Source organism: Doryrhamphus excisus, chromosome 9 (assembly GCF_030265055.1).
Source record: "Doryrhamphus excisus isolate RoL2022-K1 chromosome 9, RoL_Dexc_1.0, whole genome shotgun sequence".
Lineage (NCBI taxonomy): Eukaryota > Metazoa > Chordata > Actinopteri > Syngnathiformes > Syngnathidae > Doryrhamphus > Doryrhamphus excisus.
Genome location: NC_080474.1, coordinates 12686729 through 12699950, shown reverse-complemented (window position 1 = coordinate 12699950; position 13222 = coordinate 12686729). Strand labels below are relative to the sequence as shown.

The window sequence follows — 13222 nt, the reverse complement described above, 5'->3', positions numbered from 1 at the left end:
TCAGCATTGAAAAAACTCCAGAGGAGTAGCTTGTAATTGAAGCATAAAACCATGACTTGAACATGGGTTTGTGTTTAAGAAAGCAGATAGCTAACAGCTGTTAGCTATATAGCATGCTATTTAATCCTGGTGTGAGCTAATTCCTCTAGAACCAATATAGAACATGCTTAAATATGCTAATATTGGTGGAGATAAGAAGAATGGGCCAACAGATGGATGGAACAAGAATTATTTCCTTTGAGGAACCTTTGACAAAGAGGGTGGTCTGGCAGGAGGTGGCTCCGACGTCATTGTGCACTTCGCAGACATACTCGCCAGAGTCCGAGGTTTTGACAAAGAACAGTTCCAGGGATGTGGATGTGTTGTCTTTAATCACCGAGCAATCTGAGCTGGATAATATCTCTTTCTGGTTTTTAAACCATTTGATGGTCAATGGAGGCGTGCCCGACACCAAAACACTAAAATTAACCTTTGAGCCGGGAAGAACATTCATAGATTCTGGCTGTTCAACAATGCACGGTGGCTCTGGAGGAGGAGAGAATCAGTAATTGTCTAAGAACTTGGTTCTGTTTAAAAGATCAGTTTAAAAAAATCTGTTAAAGATCAAAGATCAAAAAAGTCAAACCTTTGACAAACAAGATCCCAGAGCATTGTGCACTTCCCGCTTTGTTCTTAGCGATGCAGGTGTAGCTGCCGCTGTCTCTGCTGTCAAGATCCGAGATTTCAAGAAGAGCAACATTCTCAAAGAACTTGCACTTGTGTTTGTCATCAGTTTGGATCTGGTTCTCGTCTTTGTACCACTGGACGCTTAGCGGCAGCGAGCCTGACACCACACACTCCAGATGAGCAAACGACCCTTTGATTCCTTCCGTTTGTTTCAGCTTTCTCGTGAAATTTGGTGCAATTATTTGATCTGGCATGGGGGGAAAAAAGAGTTTAGCAACATTGTGCATGTGAAGAGGAATTCCGTCATAAGAGTTCTGGTAAAAATGTTGGCAACTGACCCAAAATGGTGAGTGTAGCCTCACAAGAGCTGTGGCGGACATCATTTGAAACCTCAAACATGTAGTCACCTGCATCACTTTTATCAGTTTTATTGATTTTGAGCACAGAGCTGGAGTCTGTGCTTTGAACTTTATATCTCTGGCTTGAGGTTAGCTCCTTGCCGGCCTTGAGCCATCGAACCTTCAGTGGCTTTGTGCCTGAGAACCTGGCAGCCAGTGTGGCCAGATCCCCCTGAGTCACACTGATGGATTTGACTTCCTCTGTGACTGTAGCAGGTTCTAAGATTTGAAGAAGAACAATCAGCAAACTCTTGAGCCTCAAACAAAGAAAAAATCCGAAATGATCCTGAGCTTGTCTTGAAGTGAAAGTGTTCAGAAAATGAAATTCATATTGTCATATAAACTTGCTGAATTCTGAAACCACAGAACTATGTTGGCTGTAGTGAACTGTGTCTTCTCAGTTACAAGAAGCTGGGCTTCCACAACGTACTTACACACCCCAGATCACCTGAGAGTTAAGCTGGCTAAAATGCTAATTGTAACAAAGTATAACAAAGATAGGCTGTATGTGTGTAGGCTCATAATAGCATTGGTGAAAAAGATTTTGAAGGTTCGGTAAACCGATGAGATTCAGATGATCATTCGTATCTGGAAGGACACCGACCTTTGACTGTCAAGACGGCAGAGGAGGTCTGACTTCCGGCCTGATTCTGCGCATGACATGAGTATTTTCCACCATGTTGACTGAGGACCTGTCTGATGTGCAGTAAAGCTGTCTGGTTCTCGTATGTCATCCGAATGTTTTCAGCTTCCTTAAGCTCGCGATTGTCTTTGAGCCAGGTCACAACAATGGGTTCCGAGCCCTTCAAGGTACACTGCAAAGACACCTCGCTGTCTACCAAGGCACTGATACTCTCCAGCTTTTGGACAAATGATGGTGGGTCTAGAACACAAAATTAATCATCATGATTTGTGTTATTGGTCAGGGTTCACCCTGCACAATCAATAAAAAAAAATCTGTAATCTGCATAGAAACGCATAGAAACATCACAATAGAATAAGGTTGTGCAATATAAACAACTTACAATTCAAACAATAAATCTGGCCTACATATCACGATGTTGGTAAAGTATGTTGATGATGCAGGCCATATTGCCCATCCGTAGACCAGAACCAGCAAAGATGAAACATTTAAATGATAATGTTAATGATGTGTTGTCACTTTGTTAGCTTCTTAATGTAAAGAAGACCACTCGCAAGACTGTCTTTCTAGAATAGGGGCCGTAAAGTCTAGGTCCCAGTCCTTTAGTCCTGAGTTCGGACAAAATGAATTTCCTACCAATTATTAGTGAACATTAAGTTATAGTTTCACAACCGACCTTTAAGAGTGACTTGACAATCACAAGTGGCCCTCCCCACTTCATTCTCGACTGTACACTGGTACAAGCCAACATCACCAGCCTCCACCGCCAGCAGCTGAAGGGCCACCAGGTCATCTTTCACAGTGATCCTGTGTCTCTTATCATTCCTCACCAGCTTTGTGTTTTTATGAAACAACACATTGAACGGGGATGAACCAGAGACTTGGCCCTCAAGCATCATCTCAGAACCCTTGACCACATCTTTTGGCTCCAAGAAACGGACAAAAATCGGGGGCTCTGAAGGAACACAATGGAGACGTTAGCACATTAAACTGAACAGACTGAGCTGCAGTTTTACTGTAAGATATAGAGGACGAATGGAATGGATGTTCATCCAAATTAGGGTCAAATTGGTGCACAAACAGATGACCATCGTGGTCTTGTTAATGCACATTGTACTATTACAACCCTGCAGTTAAAGCAATGAACACCATAAAACTTCCCATGGTATGTTTTGGGTGCAAAGCAAACTAACCTTTGACTGTGACTGTGCTGGTGCAGCGGTCACTGCCAGCCTCACTGGAGGCCACACACACATAATCTCCATTGTCCTCTAAGGTGCACTTGACTATTTCCAGACAGGACACAAGGTCTACTGAAGTTATTGTGTATTTTGGACTATGGCTGATTGCCATCCCATCCTTCAGCCACATAAAACCGATGACAGGACTGCCTGTCACTTTGCATTCCAGTTTGACATTGTCATTGCTGGTGACCAGCTTGGTCGCCTCGGGCTTGGTCACAAAGACGGGAGGTTCTGAAAAAAGAGTTGAGCCTTGATGATGAAACCGGGCTACTGTTAAACAATCAGGGATGTTCATGCATATTATGATCGGCACCTTTCACAAAGAGGACTGTAGTGCAGTCCACCTTGCCAGCATCATTTGACACTTGGCAGGTATATGTAGCAGAGTCGCTGGGCTTCACAGAGGGAAGCTCCAATGTGCTTGACGAAGCTTCTTTCTTGATGAAAGAGGTACCTCCACTGATCATCTCCCTATCGTCTCTGAACCACTTCACAGATAAAGGAGGTGTTCCAGTGAAAGCAGCTTGAAGGCAAACTGTCGTTCCAGGTATAACATCCTGATTGTCGGGTGTTGCTGTGAATACAGGTGGCTCTGGAGGCCATTAACAGGAGAGAAATGTATATTTCATGTTAGCATCAAAAAATTTTTTTTTAAAAGGCTGCAGACACCAAAAGGAAGCAGGACACCACCTTTGACGTAAAGTGTGCCACTGGTTTCTTTAAGGCCAGCTGAGTTGGTGGCTTTGCATTTATAAACTCCGGAGTCGGCTTTCTCCAGCCTAGTGATTGTCAGTGTGGCAGAGCTCTCCTTAAATTCAGGACAAAACTTGGCTCCAGACTCAATTTCCTGTTCGTCTTTGAACCAAGTGATGGTGATAGGCTGAGATCCAGACACCTTACACTCCAGGACGATGTCACTACCAATGTTACCATCAACTCTTTTTAGGAACTTGGTGAAGTTTGGCGGCATTATACGATCTGTATATTAAAGAGAATGCATCAAGAGTTACAAAACAACAACACCCAAGATCTGCTGTTGATATTATCTAATACAACTACTTCAAGAAGTTATGGCAAAAGAGGTCCAAACCTAGAACTGTAACTGAGCATGTGCACTGGTCTTTCCCAACTTTATTTGAAACCTCCATCTTGTACTCAGAGCTGTCTCCTTTCTCTGCTTTAAGAATCTTCATGGAGATGACATTGTCCTTCTGGCTCATCTTATATTTGCGTCCACTGATCATCTCTTTGCCGTCTCTAAACCACTTGACCTTCAAGTCTGGGCTTCCGGAGATGGTGCATTCCAGCATGGCTGAATCACCGGCAGTGACACTGATGGACTCTGCCGGTTCTACAATTCTAGCAGGTTCTGAGATAAGATTCATACATAAAGACAGCCATTCAGCATAAGTGTTAACAATTAGTCAGAAGAAGAAACGCATGCATGAGTGATCATCTGACCATGTACTGTCAGGGCAGCTTCGCATTTTTGTTGACCAGCTTCATTCTCGGCTTGGCACAGGTATTTACCGCCATGGCTAATGGCCACGACTGAGATGGTCAAACTTGCAACATTGTTCTCAAATGCCATGCTGATGTTTGGATCATCATCTCTCAGTATTTCAGAGTCTTTCATCCATTTGACTGTCATGGGAGTTGAGCCCTTCAGAGTTCCCTGGAGTTTCACTCTATTTCCCAACACTGCCGTCACACTCTCAACCCTCTTTGAGAAGGTTGGTGGCTCTATAAAAGATTAAAATGCGCCGACAACTAAGATGAAGAGTCCATGTTGGACAAATGTTGTTAGTTTGCTTTACTAACCTTTAAGTTTAGCTACAGCCTTAGTGGTGACCTTGCCGACATCATTGGATATGACACACTGATAATCGCCCACATCTGCACTTTCAAACGGCTGTATCTCCAACCTCGACATGGACTCTTGGGAGATTACTTTATATTTGTTACTGCCACTGATGGCTTTCTTATTTTTCGACCAAGTGATGTCAAAGGGAGAACTTCCTGCAATTTCACATTCCAGTTGAGCGGTTGTGCCTTTCACCACCTCCACAGTCTGCAGTTCTTTCCTAATGGATGGTGGCTCTGTTGTCAGAAAGGATTGCATGTGCATATGTTGTTACGGGTGCAGTGAATGGTACAGGCGAAGCGATGAGATGTCTCAGACCAACCTTTAACTGCTACAGTGGCACTGCAACTCTCGCTGCCTGCATTGTTTGACACCTCACAGGTGTAGCTCCCGCTATCTGTGACCTGAACGTTTATTATCTCCAAAGTGGCAGTCCCGTTTGTGAAAGACATTTTATGTTTCTCTCCAGAGCTCAGCTCGCTCTCATTCCAGAACCAGTGGATGTGTAGTTCTGGAGAACCTTTTATGGTGCAGTGCAAGCGTGCAGCTATCCCTTGCTTCCATGTCACACTTGGCTCCACTTTCTTGACAAAACTAGGAGGCTCTGCAAGCAGTGATTAATTTAACTCATGACGTAAAATCGGGCAAAAGTACAAATAACAAATAGTGTAGAACAGTGCTTTTCAGCAACAACCCACCAGCTCAAACGTCTTACCTTGAACTGTCACCAAAGCCTCACAGGAAGTGCTGCCCGCTTCATTTGAGGCTGTGCACACATACATTCCCGAGTCCTTCACTTTGGACTTTGGTATCTCAAGAACGGCCACCTTGTCTTCAAAAGACAGCCTACACTCAAGGCTCTGGTGGACCTTTTTGCCATCCCGGGTCCAGCTGACAGTCACACACGTGTCCTCATCCAGCTGGCACTCCAACCTCAGCAGTTCATTGACAGCTGCTGATGCTGGCTCAATGGTCCTAATGAATTTGGGCTTGTTGATTACCTTTAGCTCTGTGCTAAAAGTAGCAGTGCCAACACTGTTGGACGCCTTGCACAAGTATACTCCCTGGTCATCCAGCTCAAGATTGGTAATGTGGAGGGAATACTTGTTCTTGTCATATTTCATGACATGGTGGTCAGAGGGCAAGATGGCAATGTTGTCTTTGTGCCAGACCACTTCTATGGGTGAGGATCCAGTGAGTGAACACTGGAGCACAGCTGCTTTTCCCACATAGGAAGTCATTGGCTCTGGTTTTGATACAAATAGTGGTGGGTACATTTCTATGGAGATCAGGCAGAACATGAACTTTAGTGGTTGGAAGCAACAAAACTATTCCAATCCGTGCAAGCTCAGCTCATGGCTCACCACCATGTGACGTTTTCAAGAGAGGGAGCAACTCTCATCCTCAACACTAAATCCAGTTTGTAAAAAATTCTATAATTCTCTCTCTCTCTCACTCACTCAGACATGCAAGTAACAAGATGGATGCAACCAAAGGTCTTACCAGTAACCGTGATAGAGGCACTGCAGCTGTCAGCTCCATGCTGGTTTGTAGCTTTACAACTGAATTCTCCACTGTCGGCTTTAACTGCATTCAAGATCTCCAGAGAAGATCCGGTGTGTCGGCTGATGATCCGGTACTTCTCGCTCTGTCTGATCTCCATGCCAGACTTGTACCATTTGAAGGTCACACTTGGGGCGTCCTCAATCTCACATTCAAACTTTGCTTGGCTGCCGACATTTATCTCCAGAGGAGTGATTTTCTGCCTAAAGATGGGTGGCACTGAGGCACACACAGACAAAGAAGAAGACATATGTCAGGGGGGAAAATGGGTATATGGTATGTAAAACAAGAACAGTCGGAAAGAAGACTGGTGGAATGCAATGGTGTTGGATGACATTTCATTCTGTGGAAAGAAAAACAGCAAGAACACAAGCCTCAGAATTTGAACTAATTCTATTTTTAAGATGAATTGCTTATTTCAGGTGGTTATGAACTAGGCTTGGGTTCAGGCTATAAAGGAGGAGAAAGATGTGATGTCAGGCTGAAGATCCAAAAACATGCACATGTGGGGAAAAATGGATAATGACAGACCATGAAAGTTGCCTGAAAACCGGAATCAACCAAAGTGGAGCTGATTCAGGTCTTTAGACAATCAGTGACGTGGAACAAGCAAGATGAGGTGAGTTAGTTCCTGCTCAGGCAGATTCAAACGTGAATACTCGTGTCTTGAATGAACATGTCTTAGTGAATGATGAGGGGCTCTCGGTGAAAATGGATGACTAGATGAAACACTGATTTTTTTTGTGTTGTCAAACCTCGTGAGACCACTGTGAGTCTTGAAGATGTTGTTGTTCTGCCAGCTTCATTCTCAGCCTCACAAACAAATTCTCCTTGATGTTTGTCCTTGACAACTTTGCTGATTACCAGTGAGTGTGTGTCGACGTCTGTGAAACACTTGAACTCATTGCCAGATTTCACCAATTGTCCATTGAAAAACCAATTTACCTTTGTGACGTAATTAATGGTGGTGCTAAATGTTACTTCACTATTTTCCTCAACTGTTAAGTCTTCCAAAGTGGCGACTATTAAGGGACATTCTTTTTGTTCTCTCCTTAAAAGTGACATCTCCTCTTTGAAAACTTCCACCATATGCTCCTTTTGTATGCTGACATCCTGAGTCAGTTCAGAGGAGGTGGTGGTGGTCGATAAGATGCTTGTGAATGCAGCGGTCTCTTCAGTCTTTTCTTGAGTCTTCGTTGTGGACCTTACCTCGTGTCTTGATACCACCATCGACTCTTCAAAGGCCATGGTGGCCTCGGAGGAAATTTGGACCTTCGATGAGACAGCTTGTGCCACCTTTGCTTCCCTGGATTCCTGGACTACAATCTGCTGCTGAGCTGAGGCACGTTCCGCCAACATTTCAGACTCTGTTCTGAGGGCCGCTGCCTGGGATTCAACAGCAGTGAAATCCACGGAGCTTTCTTCCACACTTACTGTCTGCACAATGGAGGAATTAATTTGTTTTGAGTGGGCTGACGTGAGCTGTGCTCTCTGAGGTTTGTCTAACTGCATAGTGCCGGGTTGATCTGAAGTCAAAAGATGGGCCTCCTGGTGCACGATAGAGTGAAAAGCTGCCTGAAGTTCAGTTCTGAGGTCAGCTATCTGAGGATATTCACCCTCAAAAGCCAGAGTGATCTCCAAAGGTGTGCTGGTTGATGTGATCAGGTAGGTAAACATGGTGCATTTTGGTTCTCTCTGGACTTTGACTTCATGTATCTCTATAGCCTGGAGCTTTCCTGTAATATCAGCAAGTAAAACCGGCTGCTCTTTGGCGACAGCAGACTGAAGTGCGTCTCTGAGCTGTCGACGTACATTCACATTTGATGGCTTTGGTATCTGAAGAACAAATGTAATTTCTTTGGGAAGAGTCGTGCTGTCTTTGGATTCTGATGCTCGCATGGACAGCTTTGGTTGCTTAGTAGCAGTGACTTTGGCGGACTCAGACTTGGTGAGCTCTTGAGAGAGCTCTCCTGTCAATACTTGCTTCTCATCCATTACTATCGACTGCCTGACTGACTGGCCTTCCTGGATCTGCACAGCAAAGTCCTGCTCTGCAGCTTCAAGAAGGGCAGTGCTCTCTGTGCAAATCTCCTTCTCCTCAATTTGAACTGGCTCAGTGGAAACTTTTGCTTCTAAAGTTGTCTGGCAGGTGACGATGTCTACGGCTGCAAGAGTGTCAGTGTGCCCTGCTTCTAATACTTGACTGTCTACCATGCTGGTGAGGTGCATAACATTCCAGCGATCCTCCTTTTGTACTAATGCACGTTGCTGCTTAATGTCAGAAGTGACTGGCGTCTCCTTTGGCAACTGCATGGGCTGGAATGACAGCTGGAGGATGTTTTGAGGCCGTGGCTCAGTTCGAAGCTGAGACTGAACTCCAGTCACGGACAATCCAAGCTCTGAGTGCTGATCTGCTGTGAACTCTCGTTTCTCCTCTGAGATAGCTGCATGGCTGCGAGCCTTTTCTGGTTTCTGTGTTGCTAATTGTTGCTCAGGCTTTGTTGTTATAAGAATACCTTCTTTGGGCAGCACTTCAATGGACTGGCTCGACTGGAGGTGGAGCAGAGAGGGGGGTTCCTTATCTGGTTGAATGGAAATAGCGCTAGCTCTGGCCTTAAAGTCAGATGTATCCTCACAAATGACTGTCCTCTGTTCATCCTGGCTGACAGTATGCAACACTGTGGGACTCCTCCTGGTACCTGCCTGCTGCGAGTCTGGTTTCTCACAAGTGAAACTGGTCTCGGAGGGAAGTAAGTCTTGGTCACTGATAACTTGCAGGTGTAACACCTGCTCTCCCTCTAACTGGGACTGAATGGATGTGGTACTATCTAAAGAAGGCAACTGCTCAGAACACTCAGCATGAAGTGTGCACTTTTCTTCTGCGGTTACACCAACCTTCATTATTCTATCCTTAGAGAGAAGGGCAGTTTCCTCAGCTGGCCTCTGCATGGAGAATGTAATCTCCTTAGCCAAAGTTTGCTTGGATTCGCTGACAGAAGCCAGAATTGAACTTTGTTGCTCTTGCTTGACAGGTGTCTTCATAGCAGAATCTGCTGTAGCTAGTTCTGTGGTGTGACCCTCTGCAAGCTTATATTTTTCTGTAGACTGGGCGGAATATAAAATTTTAACACCCTCTTTAACCTTGTAACCTTTCTCTTCTTGTGGTCTGGGGAGGTGTTGAGATTGTTCTTTCACAATTGATAATGGTGACTCCACTTGATGCCCGCTAACTAGATGTTTGGGTTCTGGGATTGGCTTTATCAAAGCAGACTTTCTGTCAGCCAGTGGCTCAATGCTTGTGGTAGAAAGTGGGGTGAGCTCCTCGGCAACAGCTGACATAACTTTTGATCTCGCTTCTTTGGCTGCCTGGAGCTCAATGACCTCTGGACTCTGAATGCGATCACAGTGCTGCTCTGTGAGATCCTGACTCTCTTCAACAGATGAAGTAAATGCCGCCATGTGAAGCTGCTTATGAGGAACCGCTGAAACCTGTGGCGGGGGTGTGAGGACCACTGACACCCTTTCCTCTACCTCATGACACTGAAGGACTGCTGCCTGATGGGTCACATGCTCACGCTGAATAGAAGCAGCGGAGATATCAAGCTCTGTAAGCGAGCCCACTTGCTCGCTGGGAATAATCTGACGGTCCTCTGTGCCTATGGTGTAAACCATCTGATCTGATCTTGCCTTGTCGTGACCTGGCAGATTGACCTGGTACAGGCGGGACTCTGTCGCCTGCTCCGTCACAGAAACCTTATAACCTTTCTTCTGAATTACTGTCAGCTTTTCCTGTTTGCTTGACACAGATTCTCTAAGCACAACCAGTTCAGCACTGGTAGACATTTCCCCAAACTGGTTGGAAGCTGTGCATGTGTACATGCCACTGTCTTCTTGTTTGACACTCCTAATAGTAATAAAGCCAGATCCATCTGGGTTGGCTGTAATGATGCAGTTTTTACTTGACTGGATCTCGAAGGCACCTTTGTACCACTTAACTTTAGGGGCTGGCTCACCAATGACTGTGTAATTAAAATGAGCATCACCCCCTTCTGAGCATCTCATAGGTTGGATCTGTGCTGAGAAAGTTGGAGCTTGGCCTGTAATTTTAAACATTTTCTCAACCCATTTCTGTGCCTGGCTAATATCGTCCTTTTTTACTTCCAGGTACGTGGTGCATGTTGTCTGGCCATATCTGTTGGAAGCAGTGCAGGAATATTCGCCCTCATATTCAGATGTGACCTGTGTAATAATTAATGTAAATACTTCCTTCTCCTCTGTCAGTTTATATCTAGAAGAGCTCTTGATCACTTTCCCATCGTGACACCACTGAACTTTTGGCTTTGGTGTGCCGGACACCTTGACAGTAAATGTGGCGGTCTCTCCTGAGGTAACTGCTACTGGAGCGAGCTGGCTGAGAAAAACTGGTTTTTCCTTTTTCTTCTCTAAAGTGGAAGAGTAGCGTTTAGACTCTGGCATGAGTTCAAGTGTTTTTGTTTTCTGTGGTAACTGGACACCAGTGTAGTAGGTTTCCTCTTCTTCCTCCACTGTGGTCACGGTGGTGCTAGAAAGTTCTGTCAAGAATAAATGATTTTAGCAAATCAGACACACAATAATGTAAATCACTCCTAAGTCTAAATCTATGATGAAAAACACTAATTCCTGAGTGACGTGTTTCACGATACACAGGAAGTCAACTTCTATATGAATTACCCAAGACAGTCATGGTGACACTAAGTGTGAAAAAACAGAAACGTAATAATAAAAACAAAATATTTGTCCATGGATTTGTGTTATACAGAGATGTATATTCTGTATGATTACAATCATTGTTAGCATATTCATAACATTAGTCACTGTAAGTTTTCTGGTCACAACAACACAACCAACGGATTCTCCGATGGATCGGCCATCAATAAATATTGATTGAGTTAATTACAAACAAATAACATACATATAACACAACGATAAGTGCGGTGGCTAATCTTACATGTCTGCTGTGTCACATAGGGTTGCCAACAAAATGACACATCTTGTATTGAAGAATATTGAGAGTATTGAGAATCCAAACTAGTCAGTAAAACCTCAATGGCTTCAGTTTGACAGCGTGACAACAGGCTATGCCAATCAATGCCATCGTGCCAAGCCTATCGCCGTTCGACTATTTTTGCATCTTTGTTTACACACTTTGCTTGTCTGTGACTGGCTGTACTGTACATGGCGGCATCTAGCTGGCTAGGTAGAGTTACCTGCCTAGCTTCTGGTCTTCGGACTCCAAATGTGACTTTCTACCACAGTGACATTTTGGTTTTTTTAAAAAAAGTAGCAAAGCGGTTAGTTCAGACGTCGTTTTGTTTTCCCATGGTGAAGCCACAAATTGTCCGTACTAATTTCTTTAAGTGACACTGAACAACTTTACTCTCTTATTGCCATTATACTAATTATGCCATGAGCTAAAGTGTATTTACCATGTTTTTGTATAAATCCGAAACATGCACAAAATTAAATTCAGGTTTGTGTCAAATACAAAAATAATTTCACAAATTTTTTTTCGCTACGTTTTTAAATTATTACCTATTTGCTAGGGGCCCTTGGAATTGTCTAACGTGCCCCTTGCCAACACTCATAAATACATCATATTTATACATATACAATACATACAATACAATAAATTTTAAAATGTACAGTTAATCCATTCATGTGATCGGTATCGGCCGATCTCATGAATGGATTAGTATTAGTATCGTAATTGGCAGTATAAAACCCTGATCGGGGCATCCCTATTTTTAACACAACCACAACTAGATTGACACTAGGCCATTCACACCTTGCCCTGGCCCAGCCCATTTCACATCTAAAGTCCGACACATTTGATTCATGGCGGCCACATTACGTGAGCCCACTGATGCATACCCTGGCATGACACACTCATCGTGGAAATGAAATACAAAGACTCAAACAATCCAAAAGTCAAACCCACAGCACGGTCGCTCACCCATGACTACATTTTGGTTTGTAATAAAGACGTGTCATTTAATTAATAAATTCGCAAATAAGAAAAAATAATGACAGCCACCCCCTTACAAATACCAAAATATTAAATTACAAAATAAATAATCACAACGACTTAAAAGACTGGAATATCTTAGGGAAATTGCAAATACAATACATTAGAACTGAAGTGATAGGATAAGTCAATGGGTGGTCATACGAATGATCAGTGTGAGTGGAGGCCAACGGGGACTAGAAGAGGGACAAAAAGTGCGGCAGAGTGACAAAGAAAAAAGCTCAGACGCTAGTTTTACTTTGTTAGTTTAATTTATAAACTCTAAAACAATCATTGCATTTGTACTCTCGAAACAACTGACACAAGACCTCATATGTACAAGTCCAAACATTCTATGACATCTTAAAAGTTTTCACAGTCAAATGCTCATTAGAAATGCTTGTAAATTGGTTGTCACACAGAAAAGCACTATATTGACCCACATAAAACAATGTCCTATGCCCACAAAGTTCATACCAGATTTAACAATTTAATGCAATTGAAAAAAAAAATACTATTTCATGTTTTACAAACCAAAGGCTACAAAGAATATTATTTTTTGTAAAAATGTCATTCAAATTCAGCAAGATGCTGAAGATTGGTGTTTAGGTTTGTTAAGACATTTTAACATGTTTTATTATTGGCGTCTTGTTTGAGATACACTGGGATACACAAACAGAGTACGCTTACTTTCCTGTCATGCTAAGAAATATTTGTCATTCTACTGTAGTTTCTGTGCAGACTATTCAGAAAACATGCAAAATCTATTCTTCAGTTTTGCAGCAAATAAACACTCAAGAG

The 13222-nt window shown here is 43.4% G+C and overlaps 1 protein-coding gene across 2 annotated transcripts in view; it reads right to left on the bottom strand.

Annotated features, from left to right (window-relative positions):
* Nucleotides 1-13222, bottom strand: part of ttn.2 (titin, tandem duplicate 2) — a 179643-nt gene that overhangs the window by 130643 nt on the left and 35778 nt on the right. For both annotated transcript variants that reach the window (XM_058081579.1, XM_058081580.1), the window contains exons 43-57: nucleotides 7134-10949; nucleotides 6319-6597; nucleotides 5531-6094; nucleotides 5138-5419; nucleotides 4773-5051; nucleotides 4413-4694; nucleotides 4042-4320; nucleotides 3642-3929; nucleotides 3265-3543; nucleotides 2901-3182; nucleotides 2384-2662; nucleotides 1669-1947; nucleotides 1005-1283; nucleotides 626-913; nucleotides 247-525 (exon numbers count right to left, since the gene is read on the bottom strand). In XM_058081579.1, the coding sequence (XP_057937562.1) occupies nucleotides 247-525; nucleotides 626-913; nucleotides 1005-1283; nucleotides 1669-1947; nucleotides 2384-2662; nucleotides 2901-3182; nucleotides 3265-3543; nucleotides 3642-3929; nucleotides 4042-4320; nucleotides 4413-4694; nucleotides 4773-5051; nucleotides 5138-5419; nucleotides 5531-6094; nucleotides 6319-6597; nucleotides 7134-10949 (8034 nt within the window). The remainder of the gene's footprint in view (nucleotides 1-246; nucleotides 526-625; nucleotides 914-1004; nucleotides 1284-1668; nucleotides 1948-2383; nucleotides 2663-2900; nucleotides 3183-3264; nucleotides 3544-3641; nucleotides 3930-4041; nucleotides 4321-4412; nucleotides 4695-4772; nucleotides 5052-5137; nucleotides 5420-5530; nucleotides 6095-6318; nucleotides 6598-7133; nucleotides 10950-13222) is intronic.